The sequence below is a fragment of the Budorcas taxicolor genome, chromosome 8, assembly GCF_023091745.1.
Source record: "Budorcas taxicolor isolate Tak-1 chromosome 8, Takin1.1, whole genome shotgun sequence".
Lineage (NCBI taxonomy): Eukaryota > Metazoa > Chordata > Mammalia > Artiodactyla > Bovidae > Budorcas > Budorcas taxicolor.
In genome coordinates this window covers 80,576,137-80,595,307 of record NC_068917.1, presented here as the reverse complement: position 1 = coordinate 80,595,307, position 19,171 = coordinate 80,576,137, and the positions used below count along the sequence as shown (strand labels likewise).

At 42.3% G+C, this 19,171-nt stretch overlaps 1 protein-coding gene across 1 annotated transcript in view; it reads right to left on the bottom strand.

The window, feature by feature from the left end:
• Positions 1-18,677, bottom strand: part of NTRK2 (neurotrophic receptor tyrosine kinase 2) — a 393,599-nt gene extending 374,922 nt beyond the window's left edge. The window contains exon 1 of the mRNA XM_052644926.1: positions 18,466-18,677. Coding sequence (XP_052500886.1) covers positions 18,466-18,677 — 212 coding nt within the window. The remainder of the gene's footprint in view (positions 1-18,465) is intronic.
• Positions 18,678-19,171: the final 494 nt, after the last annotated feature.

Sequence of the window (19,171 nt, the reverse complement as noted above, 5' to 3'; positions counted from 1 at the left end):
AACTTGCTAGGTTCCTCTGTCCATGGGATTCTCCAGGCAAGAATAATAAAGTGGATTGCCATTCCCTTCTCCAAGGGATCTTCCTGACTCAGGGATGGAGCCCATATCTCTTGCATTGCAAGCGGATTCGTCACCATCTGAACCAGCAGAGAAGGCCACCCCTCTGTATCAGTTCAGTTCAGTTCAGTTCAGTAACTCAGTCATGTCAGACTCTTTGCGACCCCATGAACCACAACACGCCAGGCCTCCCTGTCCATCACTAACTCCCAGTGTTCACCTAAACCCATGTCCATTGAGTCAGTGATGCCATTCAACCATCTCATCCTCTGTCGTCCCCTTCTCCTCCTGCCCTCAATCTTTCCCAGCATCAGGGTCTTTTCAAATGAGCTAGCTCTTCGCATCAGGTGGCCAATGTATTGGAGTTTCAGCTTCAACATCAGTCATCAGTTTGTTGTGATCCACAACTTCTGAAAATTCTGAAAGAGATGGGAATACCAGACCACCTGACCTGACTCTTGAGAAACCTGTATGCAGGTCAGGAACCAACAGTTAGAACTGGACATGGACCAACAGACTGGTTCCAAATAGGAAAAGGAATATGTCAAGGCTGTATACTGTCACCCTGCTTATTTAACTTCTATGCAGAGTACATCATGAGAAACTCTGGGCTGGAAGAAACACAAGCTGGAATCAAGATTGCTGGGAGAAATATCAATAACCTCAGATACACAGGTGACACCACCCTTATGGCAGAATGTGAAGAAGAACTAAAAAGCCTCTTAACGAAAGTGAAAAAGGAGAGTGAAAAAGTTATCTTAAAGCTCAACATTAAGAAAACTAAGATCATGGCATCTGGTCCCCTCTGTATGCTCCTATGCAAAAGCTCTATACTTCCTCTACTCTACAGCACATTATGGCTCAAAACTATCACAAAGCCAAGGTCAGATCCATAAGGCAAACACCCAGACAACCTTGCCCCTTAGCTCTAGGCAGTGGGCCCTGGCATGTCAGAGGCCCTCACTCTGGTACTCCTCTATATGAGGCAGCAGGATGCTCCCACCTGGAAATCACACCTGCCCGTCTTGACCTAGTAGGACCTCAGAATTTTCTACGCAAAGACCCTTAAGCCCATTCCTGGGGCCTATGCAGGCCTTTCTGTGGGTCTGTCCTCCTGTTGCCGATGAGCATGTTCTAGGCACAATTCTCTGTGTGTGTGTGTGTGTGTGTGTGTGTGTGTGTGCGTGTGTGTGTGTGTGTATGTGGTGGTGGTGGGAGGGTCCAAGGTGTGTGTGTGTGTGTGCGCGCGCATGCGTGTGTGTGTGTGTGTGTGTGTGTGTGTGTGGTGGTGGTGGGAGGGTCCAAGGTTGCTGTCTGTGGTGCTATTGATGAGTTCAGCTGTGCAGGACAATGATCTGACTGGGGACCTACAACAAGCCATATAAATGGGAGGAGCTGGCCTCAGTCTTATTACCTAGGACCCAGAAAACCACCTGGTGGGAGAACATAGTCAAGACATATTTGTTGATTAACTAATTGACTAGATGAATGAATAAATGGATCAATCAAGCAATCAATCCATGTTTATCAGTCAACGCCTGTCCTCCATTTCAGGAATCTGCTGGAAAAGATAACTTTGTCAACAGAATGTCTGTGGCACACTGAACTGTACACATATAGATATAATCTACAATAAAGAGAGAGTGGTGACAGAGCGGACTCTAGGGTAGCCTGGCGTAAATAAAAGGTTCAGCAATGCTTTCAAGTCACCAGGCAGTTAAGCTCTAGGAAAGTTCTGGGTTTTTGTTTTTGTTTTTGTTTTTATGAGAAAGCAATTCCCTGAGAAAATAAATGAGATGGCAAAGAAGTTAAGCCCCAGAGGGCCACCCGGGTTCACCATGAGAGTCAGTGACTCAACCAAAAATAGTACTTTTCTCTTAAGAGGTAAATATTATATGTTCCTTCCATAATGGCCATTCCTTTTTAAGTTTAAATTTCAAAACACACAAGGAATCTAAACGATTTTCATTTGTTATGTATATTATGAACATACTGCATCGTGTAAACATAAATAAATGGATATTATTTATCTCAAGGGAGAATTATCTTTTTGGATTATTCAACACAATCTGTTCACCTATATTCTTCCCCACTCTATTTTTAAAAGACTTTCAAATCTTTTATGTCTATCAGTTGCTTTGTGATCAGTTTTGCAAACAACTATTAAAATGTCTAAAATGACTGATAATGTCAATTATTATGAATACAAACGAAGCACCATGAAACATTACAGGATCAGCCCAATGCACCCTGATTGTAAAGGTGCAAAAGTATGTGGAACAGGTGCTTCATTAAACTGGACTTGACACACTGTTCATACCCCTGAAAAATGTGCAGCCTCTATCATCCATACTACAAGAAGGATAAATCACATCTGAAATTTCACACCAGAATCGCTTTTTAAGTGAAACGCCATAAATGCAGTCACAGGGAAAACTGCATTTGATCCACAGGGATATCCATTATTAGCTATTATAAAACAGAAAAGGCACAAATCTTCCTCATTAGACCCATGTGTTCACTGGAGATAGAATTTCCCTAATATGATTCTTCTTTCCTGGATTTACCCTTGTTGTTGAGCTGATTTGTTCTGCATCTCTCTTTATCTGCTTACATTCACCCTCCATCTCTTCCCTGTCTCTCCTTCCTGCTGGATACATAATAATCCTGCCTCATCAAAGCTCTTCCTTTCTTCCTTTCCAAAGATGCTGTCTTTATGATGAATTGATTTCTTACTGTGCAGGAACCAGCATAGTGCTATTTAATTCCATAAAGGTTATTTATTTAAACAAACATATTAACCTGATGACTTTATGAAAATCATGTCTAGAAATTTACACACTGACAGCCCAAAGAACAACTTTATAAATATTCTCATTTGGAATTCTAAAAGATAGATTTGTAGGAGAAGGGGATACACACACACACACACGCACACACACACACATATATATCCTTGCGTCTGTGGATAATAGGGAAATCTAGGACACTGTGCTGCTGCTGCTGCTGCTAAGTCGCTTCAGTCATGTCCTGTGCAACCCCATAGACGGCAGCCCACTAGGCTCCCCTGTCCCTGGGATTCTCCAGGCAAGAACACTGGAGAGGGTTGCCATTTCCTTCTCCAGTGCATGAAAGTGAAAAGTGAAAGCGAAGTCGCTCAGTCATGTCCGACTCTTAGCGACCTCATGGACTGCAGCCCACCAGGCTCCTCCATCCATGGGATTTTCCAGGCAAGAGTACTGGAGTGGGCTGCCATTGCCTTCTCCGAGACACTGTGCTAGGGAAGAGCAATAAACAAGATCCACATGGTCCCTGCCTCCCTGATGGCTCAGACAGAAAAGAATCTGCCTGCGATTCAGGAGACCCAGGTTTGATTCTTGGGTCGAGAAGATCCCCTGGAGAAGGGAATGGCTACCCACTCCAGTATTCTTGCCTGAAGAATCCCATGGAGAGAGGCGCCTGGCAGGCTATAGTCCATGGGGTCCCAAAGAGTTGGACTGAGTGACTAAACCTACTTCATACTAGAAGAGGGCATGCAGACTGGCACATAGGCCTGCATTTACATATTAAGTGACCTATGATAGGGTTGGAAAACACTGGGTGGGGCTGTAAAAGCACATGGTAGAGACGTGTAGCCCAGAGGAAGAGAGGCAGAGGAAGGTAGTCAGAGGCAGGAGCCACAAGAATGGTATTCCTGGCAGAGAGGACAGCCAGTGTGAAGCCTTGGAGGCGAGTGAGACTATAACTCCATAGAGCAATAGAAAACTTGGAGAGACTGCATCATCCTATTAAAGAAAGGGAGAGAGAAAAAATGAGGCTGGAGAAATGGGCTTGAATTAGAGAGTGCAGGGCTTTTATGACTTATTAAGAAATTGTGAGATTTTAATATACAAATATAAATGCTGTCTTAATTTAAAACATCAATATTGTGTGGTGGGGAGCTAGGAAAGCAGTCCCTAAAATGCATATGGAAAAATTAGCATGTAAGAATAATCCTGAAAATTCTGAAAGGAATTTATGAGTAAGACTAATACAAGTAGAAAATACATAAATATATATGTGAAACTTCAGAAGATAAAAAGTTTAGTGCTAGTATGTAAACAGACAAACTGATTAACAGAAGAGGATAGATCCCAAAATAAGCCAAAACACAAGGATGATCTTTATACTTAACCATATTAGAATTCATTTAAATTTTAAATATTTAATTTAAAATTGTTATTTTAAATTAGTGAAGGAAAAGTTGAATAATATAATCAATGGTGTCAGGAGACCTGATAGACTGATTAGCTATCTTGAAACAGTTGTTTTTACTGCTTCACCTTTTATATTTTAAAAATCCAGACAGAACCATACAAAAGCATGAAATAGTAGAGGTAAAAGAAGAAAATATAGGAGACTTATTTTATACTTTTATGGAAGGAAAGACTCTTTTTAGCCTCATTTACAATACAGAAGTCATAAGGAAATAATAAATTTTACTACAAAAACATTTAAGTCTGTGTAACCAAAAACTATGATCAACATCAGAAGACAAGCAAAACATTAGACAAAGCATAAATTTTCTTATTGCTAAACAGATTTTACGAATCAATTTTTTGAAAAGGTCACCAATCCAATAGAAAAAGAAAATGCCTAAGGGATACACAGTTCACAGAAAAAGAAGTACAAATGGCTCGTTGTGTGTTAGTGGCTCAGGTTTGCCTGGACTTTTTGCAACCCCATGGACTCTAGCCCACCAGGCTCCTCTGTCCATGGGATTCTCCAGGCAAGGATACTGGAGTGGTTTGCCATTTCCTTCTCCAGGGGATCTTCCCGACCCAGGGATCGAACCCTGGTCTCCTGCACTGCAGGCAGATTCTTAAGCCAACTGAGCTACTTACATTTACATAAAAAGATGTTTAACAAATCATAATTAAAGAATTGTGAAATAAAGCAATAATGCTACACTATTTCCCAGGAATGTGACTGACAAAGGTCAAAAGTTTTGATAACAAACAGTATCAGCTTGGCTGTAGAAAAACAGGTGCTTCCAGTTTGGGTGGCAGAATAAAACGATGTGATCTTTTCGCAAGACAACTTGGCAATATCTATCAAATCATAAATGTCATGCAAATGCCCCTGTAATTCAAATTCTAGAAACTTTTCCTATAGATAAAATTATGCAAGTGTGCAAGAACTTGAACACAGGGTGTCCAAGTAAAAATTAGTCAAATGAAATCTATTCCTTCCATGAGAACTGTGTGACTGTGACAAAATAAGGTTGCAGTACATATGCTGATGCATACATGCGTGCTAAGTTCCTTCAGCCATATCCAACTATTTGGGACTTTACAGACAGTACTTCACCAGGTTCATCTGTCCATAGGATTCTCCTGACCCAGGGATGGAACCCACGTCTCCTGTGGCTTCTGCATTGCAGGAGGTTTCTTGAGTCACCAGGGAAGTCCCACATACGTTGATACAGAAACATTTTTAAGATACACTGTTAAGTAAAAAAATACTTAACAGTAAAAAAAAAAATGTAGACAGTTATATACCCATATATATGTATACATAAACATACATATATGCGTACATATATACCCACGTATGTGAGTAGACTCACATGCTTGAGTAGACTCTTCCTAAAAGCAAGCATACAAACTAAAATCTAAGTTTCTACTGGAGAGAGAGGCAGAGGGATTGGCCAGTTGGAACCCATGATGGGAGGGAGAATAACTTATCGTGATACACTTCTTTATACTGTTTATATCTCTTAAAACATTCAAATATTAATTTTTAAAAACTAATTATGAATAAAAGTCCATATAATAACGTTAATCCATTTCAAAGAAAAAAATGTGCAAAATCACTTTAAAGACTCAGAAGGGTTCCCAGGCTTGAGCAAGTCTTGGCTAAAGGCACTAACCTTTCTGAAGAAAGAATGTGTCAATCAGAATTGGTGCTGGGCAGTGAATAAAGGAGAGAGAAAGGAGTGTCCATCCAGGGGACACAGGTCTGGGCCAAAGTACTTCAAGTTCTGCATTCCCCTTTGTAAAGGCTCTCCCATTATGGAGATGGATGCCTCAGGCAAGCTTAACTTAATGCCATTTAACATTTTAAATGCAGAATTAAGTGCCCTTGCTCTAATTCCAAGATCACCAAGCATGGTTCCAGTTAATAATTTGTTCTCCTTTATAGATCTGCTGGTATAGAAAGCAACTGTTATGCTGACTGTGTGTCTGAATCTATGTGACAGTTATATATGCTTTACTGTATAGCAATATAGTGATAATCTGGTTTTGTTTTAACCTATAAAACCACAACTTTGGGCTTTATTTTAAGAGACATGGGGAGCCATGGGGTGATTAGAAGCAATGACATAAGGTCAGCATTTTAGAAAGCCCACTCCAACATAGTGTGGTATATGGACACAAAGAGGGTGAGACTGCAGACCACAACACTACATAGGAGCTGCTGCATTTTATGCAAAAAATGATGATGGTTTTGAATTAAATTTTTGGTTGTGTAAGTATTTGTTTGATGTTTCTTTCTCCTCCCAGACTGCAAGCTTGGAAAGGAAAAGAAACCAGGTCAATCTTGCTTGCAACCATATCCCAAGTACTTAGCATGACACAGAGCAGATCCCAATTAGTATCTGTTGGAAGCAAGAATAAATGAATGAGGGAATCTGGACAGTAGAGATAAAAAGAATTAGACAAATATAAAAAATATTTAGAGAAGTGACTTGGCAAGACAATAACCGAATGAATACAGGGGTTAAGGAGTGGGAGGAGCCAAGGTTTTGCCATGCGAAACAAAACATTTTGACCAAGTGGGCAGTGGCGCCATTCATTAAGGTAGGGAACACTGGAAATGGGTTTGGGGTGACCATGATGATTTAATTTGGAAATGTCAAGCGTGATGCACTATGACATATCCAAGAAGGATGTTCAGTAGACAGATGACCCAAAGGTCATCACTATAGTTGATGGGGACAGTTATTAGGACATCAGGAGAATGCAGAAGGCAACAGAAGTCATAAGTGAGGCTGACATAGCTCAGGAAGAGAAGCAGCCCTAGGACAAAGGCTGAAGGGATGTCGACTTTTAGGAGAAAAGCAGAGGAAAGGAAGCCTTTAAGTAAGAAGACTGTCCCCAGCCAGATGGTTAGGGAGAAAATGAGAACACTTCATTGACACCGAGGCCAAAGAAAAAGAATGCTTCAGAAGGGATGAGAAATGAGGCCAAGTTCTGCTAAGAAGCAAATAAGAGAAGGGCAGAGAAATTTGCCTTAGATTAGTTCTATGAGTCTTTGGGATGCAGTGGAGAGCAAGTTTGATGAAGCAGTGGATTGAGACTGGATTCAGAGGGGAGGAAATAGACAGAATGCAGACCAGTCTTCTAAGATCGGCAGTCAAAGGAAGAGAGAAAAGGGCCAAGACTAAAGGGACCTGGAAGGATTAGAAGGGGACAGAGCCAAAGGAAAACTTTGCTAAGATGGAAGGGACCCAGTCCTGCTTAAATTCTGACACTGACAAGAGGAAGAGATTGAAAATTCAGACGAGAGAGGGCAAGTCATCAACAGAGAAAAAGTTAAAGGGGATGGGATCTGTCATAGAGGGGGAGTGATTAGTTGTAGCCAAAGACACTCCTGCCCTTCCCGTGTACTGGAAGGGAAAGGCTGGTTTCAGATACAGGCAGTTTGTTCATATGGAATATAAGTGGATAAAGCCACAAAAATATCACAGTACTGACAGAGAAAAAAATAACCAAACTCAGCTGGCCTGCTGTCATCATAGAAAGCAGGCATGCGGATTGCTCACATCCAGTCTACACGTCCATGCCTCCCACTATTAACAATAAAAAGTATGCACATTTGAGAGGAAACACCCTTTTTAATTGGTCCCATGTCTGGCTCAAGCTGAAAACAATCACCACGTAAATGCGGGTTTTAGCCTCATGTGCACTGACTGTCCTTATCACATTCTATTAAAATTAGATCTCTCTCTCTCTCCCATGTGTATAAGCTACTCAGAAGCTTCTTGCCTCAGTAAAGTACCTAAGTGGTCTGTAGCATCACCAGTGTCCTCAATAAACACTAGTTGAACTGAACTAACGTGGGCATGAAGTTTGACTTAGATGACAGGCAGCCCACATGACGATCAGGAAACACGCGGCAAACTATTCCAGCCCGGAGGAAAATGAAACTTGGTGGAGGCAAAAAGATGAAAGTTGATTTCAGGCAAGCTTCTGCTTAGGGGGTCATGGAAAGTGAAGACTGGCAAAAAGGCAAGCCAACTAGAGATCCTTCTGGAGCAGCGACCACAGAAATGGACCAAGAGTGGCCTGAAAAGGTCAGAACAGACACACATGGTAGCAGGTATTCCGATCAGATGTAAACGAGTGGATTAGCTGATGCAATTGCCTAAACGTGCAGGTAGACAGTGCATGTTTGAAAAAAAAGCTAACCTCTGGGTGGGGGGATAGTTGTTTCAATGGGTGGGAAACCTTGGGATCACTGCCACGCAGGCTGGCAGGGAGAAGGTAACCTGCAAAGCCATCTAACCTGAACCAAAACGGTGAACCTAGAGAAACTCACAGATAGGACTCTGTTGCTTAAGATACCTACAGACCTGGAGCAAGCTCTGGGTTAGGCCTGGGGGAGGAGGCAAGGGTGAATTTCACAACAGAAAAGAAAAGACTGGCGCCTGTGGCTGCCTGACTCAGAATCACAGAACTCTTTAGAGATTAGCATCCAACTAATCCCAACCTTCAGTTTCAGGATAATATGTACAGCATGGTGGCTGATGAGATTAAATGGTTTATCCAGGATCCCGAGTTCTGAAACTGTGAGAGTGTGAACTTGAAACCAAACTCCCATCTCCTCATCCAGTTACCCAGAGTCCTTTACACTGCTGCCTCTCTGAGTGAGTTGACCTTGGCAGGCCAGTTTCAGTTGGAACCATGGTGTCTGACCCACGGGTTCTGCAACACAAGACTTCTTCACTGTCCATGGAAGGGGCTTTGCAGCGAACCACCTGCCTGAGTGTGTGTGTACCTGTATGTTGAGGGCAGTGTGGAAGGGAATAAAAATCATGACCAAGAACAGAAGGAGACTGAAGGGTCACAAAGGGAAAAGGCCAAACCCAGGAGGGCAAGGGCAATACGGGGGTGTGCATGTGCTAAGTTGCTTCAGTCGTGTCTGACTCTTTGTGACCCTATGGACTGTACCCCTCCAGGTTCCTCTGTCCATGGGATTCTCCAGGCGAGAATACTGGACTTGGTTGCCATGCCCTTCTCCAGGGGATCTTCCCGACCCAGGGATTGAACCCACGTCTCCTGCATCGGCAGGTGGCTCTTTACCTCTCACTTAGCAGAGGGGCTGTGAAGTAAGGCCAGAAGCAGACCAAAAAGGGTGTGTGGTTTGTGTTGGCTGGGTTTTTTCTCTGGCTTGCCAGAGAACTCAGCGGCCATCATGTCAAGCTCCCCTGCCCACCTCAGTTCCCAGGCCTGCACACACATTCTAAGACAAGTGTGCCAAGGCCGAAGAAGGGAAGCAAACTGTCCCCACTGTGAGCCATAGTCAGAGGATTCAGGCCCAGGCCCCTCTGCCACTTTGCAGCAGGGGACTCCAGGGCACATGAAATAAAAGCAACTTTTATGGCAAAGATTAGAGTTCACAAGAGCCCACCTTCTTAAATGGCACGATATTTCAGAGGTCGAAAATCAAAATTCTAATGTCTCTTGGTTTAAATAACACTACTGTAGAATTGTTCGAAAATACCTCACCAGTAATGTTTTTTTGTTTCTGTTGAGAACTGATCAAAGAGGACAGACATGTGAGTTTCTGAGTAGCTGGGTCGGATAACCCAGCTCAGAGTCACTGCCCTGAAGCTCAGATTTCACCTAGAGAAGAACTTCTCTTGGGTTCTCGTTGAGAGAAATCCAGACAGAGTAAAACAAAATTAAAAGTCTGAGTGGGGATATAATGTACAGCATGGTGGCCACAGTCAATACTGTAATATATTTTTGGAAAGTTGCTAAGATAGTAGATTTAAAATTCCCATCACAAGAAAAAAAAATGTGCTAACTATGTGTGGTGATTGGACTTCCGAGGTGGTGCGGTGGTAAAGAATCTGTCTGCCAATGTGGGAGCCGCAAGAGACTCAAGTTAGACTCCTGGGTTGGAAAGATCCCTTGGAGTAGGAAATAGCAACCCACTTCAATATTCCTACCTGAAAAATTCCATGGACAGAGGAGCCTGGCAGGTTATATAGTCCATGGGGTCACAAAGAGCAGAATATGAGAGACTTGCGCGTGCACACACACACACACACACACACACACACATACATGCGGTGATAGATATTAACTAGATTTATTAAGGAAATCATTTTGTAATATATACAGATATTGAAAATCATGTTGTAGGCTTGAAACTAATATAACATTGTGTGTCAATTAAATCCCCAAAATGCCTAGAAGTAAATCTTCAATTGTTAGAAAAAACTTTACAAGTCAAGATTCTTAAGTCTGAAAGGACCACACCTAGTAGAGTTTTATGCCTATATTTATATATTCATAGACACATTGTACACACAAATAGAATTCTAGGGTGTGTGTGTCTGGTCTGTTCAGGAAATTATTGGAATATGAAGATTATAGGAAAGAGTGGGCAATAATAATAGGTCACTTTTTGCAATAAAAGAGGGATTCTAAATGATGTATAGTTATCAAAATTTTATTCTATACTAGAAGATACTATATTCTCCAGGGCACATAAATCATTTACCTCTTAAGAGTACAACAGATTACAAAGGAGATGATAGTAGAAGAGAAAGATACAAGATGAAGCCTCAATTCACCTCCTTCCCACTACTGTGCTGTTTAACTTGTGAACATTTATTTGAATAACTACACTTCTCCTAAAATTGCCTGTACTCTCAAGGCCAGATCTGAACAGGTGGGTCTAAGCAGACAAAGCCCTAAGCAAGACTCTGCATAAACCTCTATCCTGAAATACGCTCAGCTTGACCAAAGAACTTCAGGCAAGCCAATCAACCTGACAGTCCCTCTGAGCCTGTCAGAACCTTCCCACCTACTTCAGAGCGAGGTTTTAAACCTAAATAAGCAGATGTCTGTAAAGTGCTCTCCAGGAACCTTGGGGAGAAGCCCTGCGTGAAACCAGAGGTATGTCTCAGAAGCGCGCTTGTACTGGAAAAGGCTTAGCACAGGCCGTGTACAACGTACAAAATCGTAGCAGAATGAATTCTGAATGGGAGTCAACAACTCTTAAGCTTGCTCACTGGCTCTGCTATCCCTCTTGGGGCCATGAGAAGCCAGAAGCAAAGAGAAGGCTGGAAAGAATAGTACTCTCTGGCCACAGGGCTTTCATGGGAGCCAAGACAGATTTTGTATATAAGGTTGTGGGTTCCTCCATCTACATAACCACCCCTGACTGTGGCAAAGACTCTGGGGCAGTGGCCTCCATTATGCTCTGTCTGTTCTGACCTCGCTCCAATCCTAATCTGCCTGGATGGTCCAGCCGGTGCAAGGTCAGCATCTCTCATGGCAGCCAACTCATGAAGGCCTTTCTCTGCAGCCTGGCTTTTGTGAAAGTGCTAGAGAAGAGGAAGAGTTAAAATTAAAACAAACAACCACACTCACAGTAAAGTAAACAAAAAAATATATTTGTTCTCATGCAAAGATCAGGCTATTGCTTTGTGATCAGTAGTTCATGAACTTTTAACTGCTCTGTCTCCAGTAGACATGGGTTCCCATAGACTTAGCCAGACTAAACTTGTCTTCACATCCCTGATGCTTCTAAAATGGTGGACTGGAGTCAGGTTCAGTCCAAGGAAACAGAACAGAGGGGAGGCCCCCTAGAGGGAAGGTTTTGGCACTACCTTTGGATGCTAGCAGGAAGCTTCTAAGCCTCATGATGTCTTTAATGTGCCATGGCCAGAAAAGCAACTCTCTTCTCTGCCCCTCATTCACGCAAGGGGGGTTAAAGCAGAGCATTTCTAAGGCCCCCTTCTCCTTCCTTGATCTTGACTTTAAGTGACCCTGTGAACTTGGACTCATCAGCCCAGCACTAACATGCCACCAGTCTTCTTAGTATCTCACATTTAAAAAGACATGGATGTACTCTGTAATGAACTATATGGGAAAAGAAACTAAAAAAAATACGGGAATATATACGCATACATCAGTTCAGTTCAGTCACTCAGTCATGTCTGACTCTTTGCGACACCATGAACTGCAGCATGCCAGGACTCCCTGTCTATCACCAATTCCCGGAGTTTACCCAAACTCATGTCCATCGAGTCAGTGATGCCATCCAATCATCTCATCCTCTGTTGTCCCCTTCTCCTCTTGCCTTCAATCTGTCCCGGCATCAAGGTCTTTTAAAATGAGTCAGTTCTTCACATCAGGTGCCCAAAGTATTGGAGTTTCAGCTTCAGCATCAGTCCTTCCAGTGAATATTCAGGACTGATTTCTTTTAGGATGACTGGTTGGATCTCCCTGCAGTCCAAGGGACTCTCAAGAGTCTTCTCCAACGCCACAATTCAAAAGCATCAATTCTTTGGTGCTCAGCTTTCCTTATAGTCCAACTCTCACCTCCATACTTGACTAATGGAAAAACCATAGCTTTGACTAGATGGACCTTTGTTGGCAAAGTAATATCTCTGCTTTTTAATATGCTAAGTTGGCCATAACTTTTCTTCCAAGGAGCAAGCGTCTTTTAATTTCATGGCTGCAATCACCATCTGCAGTGATTTTGGAGCCCAAAAAATAGTCTGTCACTGTTTCCACTGTTTCCCCATCTATTTGTCACACATACATTTATATATATATATAATATATATGTATATTATATATAATATATATAAAAAGATTCACTTTGCTGTACACCTGAAACTAACACAGCATTGTAAATCAACTATATTTCAATAAAAAATTAATTTTTAATGATTTTAAAAAGACATGGATGGCTTGGAGAATTCAGAGCAGATGCTGAAAACATGCACACAGGACATGATGACATGGAAGGTCCTCAGATACTCTCATTGCCGGGCTCTAAGCACCACTCCTTACTTCAGAGCTGATGTATAAACTGAACTTTCTCCACAGCTGAAGCTTTGTGGAGCTTCAGAATCAGAGTACGGGGTCCAAAGCCCTCGGTTTACTTCTGACAAGCTCAGACCCAGAAACATTAAGGAGCTGCTTCTAGATCACGTAATTCCAGCTTTCTGTAACATGGTGGAGTGGGGAGTTGAAATATGCAAGTTTAGTACCTATGTATTATTTTTCTCCCCAGGTTTATAACAACCACAAGCATTCATTCACTCCTTCATCTCTGAGATCAATATTTACCACTTCACAGTCCTTTGGACAGCCCAGAGAGCAAAGCAAATGGTTAGAAGGCATCCTGATTATGTGGGCTCTTTTCCTCTTTTAATAGAGATCAATCAGAAATCAAATACGAAGCTAAAATTATCAGGCCACTGCAGGGCTCAGATCTGTGCCACCTGGGGGTGGGATTTATGTTTTTTAAAACTTAGAACAAATAGATTATGAAAATGATCAATCAACTATTAATAACTCATGGTTCAGATTTTTTTTCTATCCCTTTCTTTCTCTTACATACACCAAATGAGGGAAAAAATTGCCCTGTCTAAATAACTGCTCCCCTAAATCACCCAACTGATTTGTAAACAGTAAGTAAAATAAAAAATTGACACTGCTATAAGGAGCAGCAGGTACAATGCTACATTCTACCCTACTGCTTTGAACCTACAAGAATCTCTCTAGAGAAGCAGTAAAGATAGTTGGATGGATAATGTCAGGGTATAATATTCAATAATGGCTTGATATTGTTTATTTTGATAACAGGCAGGATGAACAATGAGTTAAAACTGGAGGCACCTGCTTGGTATCAAAGATTTTTTAAAAAGAAGAAGAAGAAACAAAAAGTCGAAAAACAAAAATTAAATTCCTTTTCCCCAGCTAAAGAAAAATTCTAGGTTTTATACCCCCACAACCTAGAGATAGTCAAAGCAATCATGCAGAATGTTCTTGGGGAGAAAGAGACCTCAACTCTCAGCTGTTCAGCCAACTTTTTGACTTAGAAAATGTCAGAAATAACACAAACAGAGGTTTATGGGATAGAAACAGTGAAAGATCTTAAACAAAATTAAACACAGAACTGGGTAGCTATGACCACATCTTCTTAATTTCCCAATACTTGCTTGTAATAATATATAACCCAGGCTCTTCGCTCAACTCTAGTGCTCTGAATTCCCATAAGGAAATATCACTTTTTGGAGAAGAAAAATAATCAAATACATTTTCCTGTATAGTTAATGGGAGGTGATGGAGAGGGAGAGGTGGAAGAAAGTAGGGTCAGAAGGTCACAGGGCTTTTCAATTGTTTTATCCAATGTAATAAAAACTTCCTCAGCGTAGAGACAGAAGGTATGAAATTGAGATTTCAAATGGCTGTGCTGAGCTGAATTGTGTGAATAGCTTCACTAGGGAGAAAGAGTGTTTTTAACTTGTTTGCAAGTTGTATTGAATAATGAATGCTGTAAATAAGACGGCCTAATTTATTAACAAGTCCAATCTGGCTTATGCAACCACAATGAAAACTTAGGCTGTAGTTCTTAAATGCATGTAAAGCACAGTTCAAGGTTCTAGAACTCCCAATGGAGGGACTGAGAAGTAAATATCAGAGTGATAAAATCTGATCCCTTTGAATCCTTTTAAATGCCAGAATATTTTAGTACAATTAACTGCAGCAGTGGAAAAGCTTACGCAGGTGAGAGAGCCAAAATTAATGTATTAATGACATAACATTACAATTTCTTAACCAAGCCAACAGTGAATTACATACAGAGGCTTGAGCAGCAAAAGCTACAAATCCTATTTACGTTGTACTAAGAGGAAAAATATTAGATTGGTCTCCAAATATCAATCCCAAATCAGCGAATGTCACCAAAGAAATTTAGAAATAAAAAGTCACTGCTGGTCTTCATAAAATATGGGCAATATAAAAATGCATGCCCTTTCACAGCCATGTAAATACACTTAACACTTCTGAACAGCACATTAAAAATGGTTAACGTGGTAGGTAGATTTTATGTCATGTGTTTCTGACCATGATTTTTAAAACTCCATGACCTATTTTATGTTTGAACCATATCTCTTACCACTGGGTGAGACAGAACGTGTCTTTTGGGAAGCATTTTGACACATTCTGAAACTTAAATGGCTGATTACATAACTCCAACAACAGACTTTACTCTTGCGTCCTGTTTATATGTGACAATAGTATTGTTTGTAAATTTAACGTAGCACTGCTTTGGGATAATCATCTCCAAATAACAGAAGCTGGCACATTTTAGCAGTGTGACGTTAGGCAGGTGTGAAGTGTAACTATAGATGGACATAGACCTAGACATAGGTCACATCAGTGGGTAAAGAATATGAGACAGATACTGTGAAGGGAAGATTTTTAATAAAACAGGTTCAAACAAGGACTCTGAAAATGAAATGTCAGCATGGCTTAAAACATACGTGTAGAATCAAAAAATAAAATCCTCTCCCTTAATTAGTCTATATGTATATTTTTTTAAATTTTCTACCATGGCTTCTCTCTGAACCTTAAAAGGCACAGTGACTGTGACTTTTCCCCAGTGTATTTAGCCGCTCAGTCATGGCCAACTCTTTGCTACCCCATGGACTGTAGCCCACCGGGCTCTTCTGTCCATGTGGATTCTCAGGCAATTTCCCCAACATATAGATATTAAGAGATTTACTATTTTTAAATGATATAGTAAACTGTTTCAGCAAGTTCTAATCACACTTTATTTAGCTACATTAGTCCTACTTTTAAAAAACAGAAACATATCATTTCAGCTAAACTTCATTAAACTAGAACTTTAAAACAGGTTATTTTAGGAATACCATTGGGTCGAATAACAAAGTAAAAAAAAAAAAGTGTAATTTGGTTCCAACTGTAGCTGGTATCCACTGGCCAAGAATTGAAAAGCTGTTCAAGCAAATATTAATATGTAAGAAAGAGAGCACAGATGGTGTCATATAAGGATGAGAGTGAAACAAGCCCAACCACTGATGTCATTTTGAGATCAAAGCAAAAGAATTCAAAATAATTATATGAAGTGCTTTCCAAACAAGGATCTCAATACATTTTACAGATAAAGACACTGGGGCATAAACTGACAAGGCTCAAATAAAGCTGAGGGAATGAGCAGAGAAAAGTACTTTTTCTCAGAGCTCACCTCTATCAGCTTGACTCCTGTTTCTAAACTAATTCCCCATTCCCATACACTGAGCTTACACACCACTCCATCCCCTGAATCTCAATGGATTTTCAAATCAGAAGAAGAAAATGAGTAGAAATTAGGAATTATGATTACTATTATTAGATGAATAACTGTGACAAATGCTTTAGTAAATGTAAAAAGAAAAAAATGTAAGCCTGAAAATAGGAACCTGCCATCAGATAAAAGGAAATAACAACAATTGTGAGAACTGATATAGGAAAACTCTACGCAAATCTGTTATTAATAATTTCATATCTATCAGGCAGCTAAGACCACTCAGGCGTAAAATAATATTTTTTAAAGAGTTTTCCTCCAATTATGGCCTTAAAAATACTAAACTGAAAAAAATAATAATTAGCCCTATGTTTCCTCCTTCATTATCTATCTAGCACCTAATACAGAATTTTAAAACAATCACAAAAGAAAACACCACCTAACTGTTTTCAGGCATTCCTCATGGTCTCAAAATAGTCTGAAGGGCTCTGAATTCCATATGGCTTCCTCCATCTGACTACTGACACCCTATCTCATGAAAAAGACACAAATCCTGACAAAAGGCCACCGACACTCTGACCAGCCTGGCGAGCCTCTACCAGCCCAAGCCAGCGTCGGCGCAGTCAGGACCCTACCCACCCTTCCTGTCCAGCTCTGCCTGCCGCTCTCCTTGCCAAAAGGATTGCGATCTGAGCATCCTGGATCCAGCCTGACAGCTGGCTGCTCCCGGCACATCTCAGCACTGCTGGGCCGGCACGTTTTCCTCTGTTCTGTTGTCATTTCCTTCTGCCTGAGCCCTCTAACAAGAGCATCACCAACAGGACAAACAGCAGAGGCTGGGAAGGTCTCTTACTTACATTAAAAAACAGGTTGTCTCGGTCAACAACGTTGGCATAGCCAGGGTGTGTGTTATCCAAGGCGGGGCCCGGGGGGGGGGGGGGGGGGGGGGAGGGGTGGTGGGCACGGTGTTGAGGGGGGAGATGCATGCGCACTCGCCAACCGGAAGGCCACAGCCCAAGCCTTACTTTCAATGCTATCTCTCCTGGTGTCAACAGTCTCAAGTAAACCAGGAGAAACTTTGCCTTACAATCCTTTTTATGGATGAATAAAATATCATGTTAATGAAACATATAAAAGGGCAAAGTTGCTGGCTGGGGGAATCTCTAATAGAAGGAACAAGAGAATACTAGAGAAAGGACTGGTGAGCCCCTAGTTGGTAACAGACTGTCACAACGCATCAGACGAGGCCAGAAATACACAATTCTGCTTCTCCAATGGACCAGGACAAGTTCAAGCACTTCCAGGGACATAGGGGTCCCAGGGTGAAGACAGTATTCATCAGAGTATTCCATGCTGCTTTATCATCCAACCTCCTCCTGGGGAACTATTCAATGGGCAATTACGATTTATAATCCAAATGATCTCAAAATTCTATCTCTGGGAAGTCAAGTCCAAATTAAATCAGACCAGGCTTTTAGGCTTCCAAGGATCACATTTTCTCTTTTGAGCCCAGTGCATTTCAACACTCAGAACTTCTCCTCTTACAGATTATTTTCAAGGCCATCTCTGGATGCAATCTCCTATGCAAAATCTGATGTATAAAATGAAAAAGGAAACTGGTAAACTCCAGCTCTCAAAGAAGCTAAGGGGGAGACACTCTAACTTCCTTCAGCAGATTTTTCCAAAGTTACTTATTTTAACCTCCTTTCTCATAAATATTACTGGAACTGCTCCTAACCCAATATACACAGAGAACCTTATGAAACAAAAATGTCCAAAACTTAAGTTATTGCATATGGAAAGACTAAAGCACACCCAGCAGGGCTTTGGAATATAAAGTGTATAAGAATACCGTATAATAGACATCTATTATTTAGAACATTTTAAATTATCACACTTCTCCCAGTGTTAACAGCACCAAGGCAGTGAAACAGGTAACTGACACACGGCCCAGTCCTGCACCTCTCTTCTCTGACTTCTCCCCAGACTTGAGACAACACTCATGCCCAGGAGGGACCCGCCTGACCAGCCTAGCCCTAGAGTCAAGGAGAGGATGAAGAAGGAAGAGGACCAGGAACTCACATTTCGGTGATGTTCTCAGGATCTGCACTGGTAGACTCCAGCCTCGGAAACGCCACGATGCCAGGAGAAGGATCGCCGCACCAGATCCGAGAGGCGCTGCACTTGCAGGATGTGGGACAGGCAAGAGCGGCCCTCCAGAAGCCCACAATCAGCCAGCAGAAGCCCCAGAGCCGCGCCATGGCGGGTCCATGCCACCTGGTCCAGGACGACATTCCTAGCCACCAGTACCAGCCCAAGTCAGCCTGAGTGCGTGTCGCTGAGCTGTCCCGGCCGGTCTCCCCTGCCCGCGCCGAGTGGCCTTTGCCGCGCTCACCACTCTTTCCTCTCGGTGCTGGTCTCAGGCGCGCAGAGCCGAGCGTGTCAGGGGCTGAGCGTGTCCTGTCGGGCGGCACCGTTCACAGTGGCAGGGGCATCTCGGGCCTTGTCACAGGGGGCGCTACCGCCTCTCGGAGCTCCGCTGCGGCCGCCGCTGCATGGCCCAGCGAGCCGAGCACCGGCCCGCGGCGCTCCCGGGATGCTCTGGGGCTCAGGCTTCTGGCTAGACGCGCGCTGCGATCCGGGACGCACCTCGGGGCTGAGGACAAACAGATACGCGTAAGGCTGAGCTCAAGACCCTATACGCCACTAATTGGGGTACTCTCCCTCCGCGCTCGCGTCACCCCCACCGCGAGCCCAGCTGGGATACTGGGGATAGATGAGTGCCCAG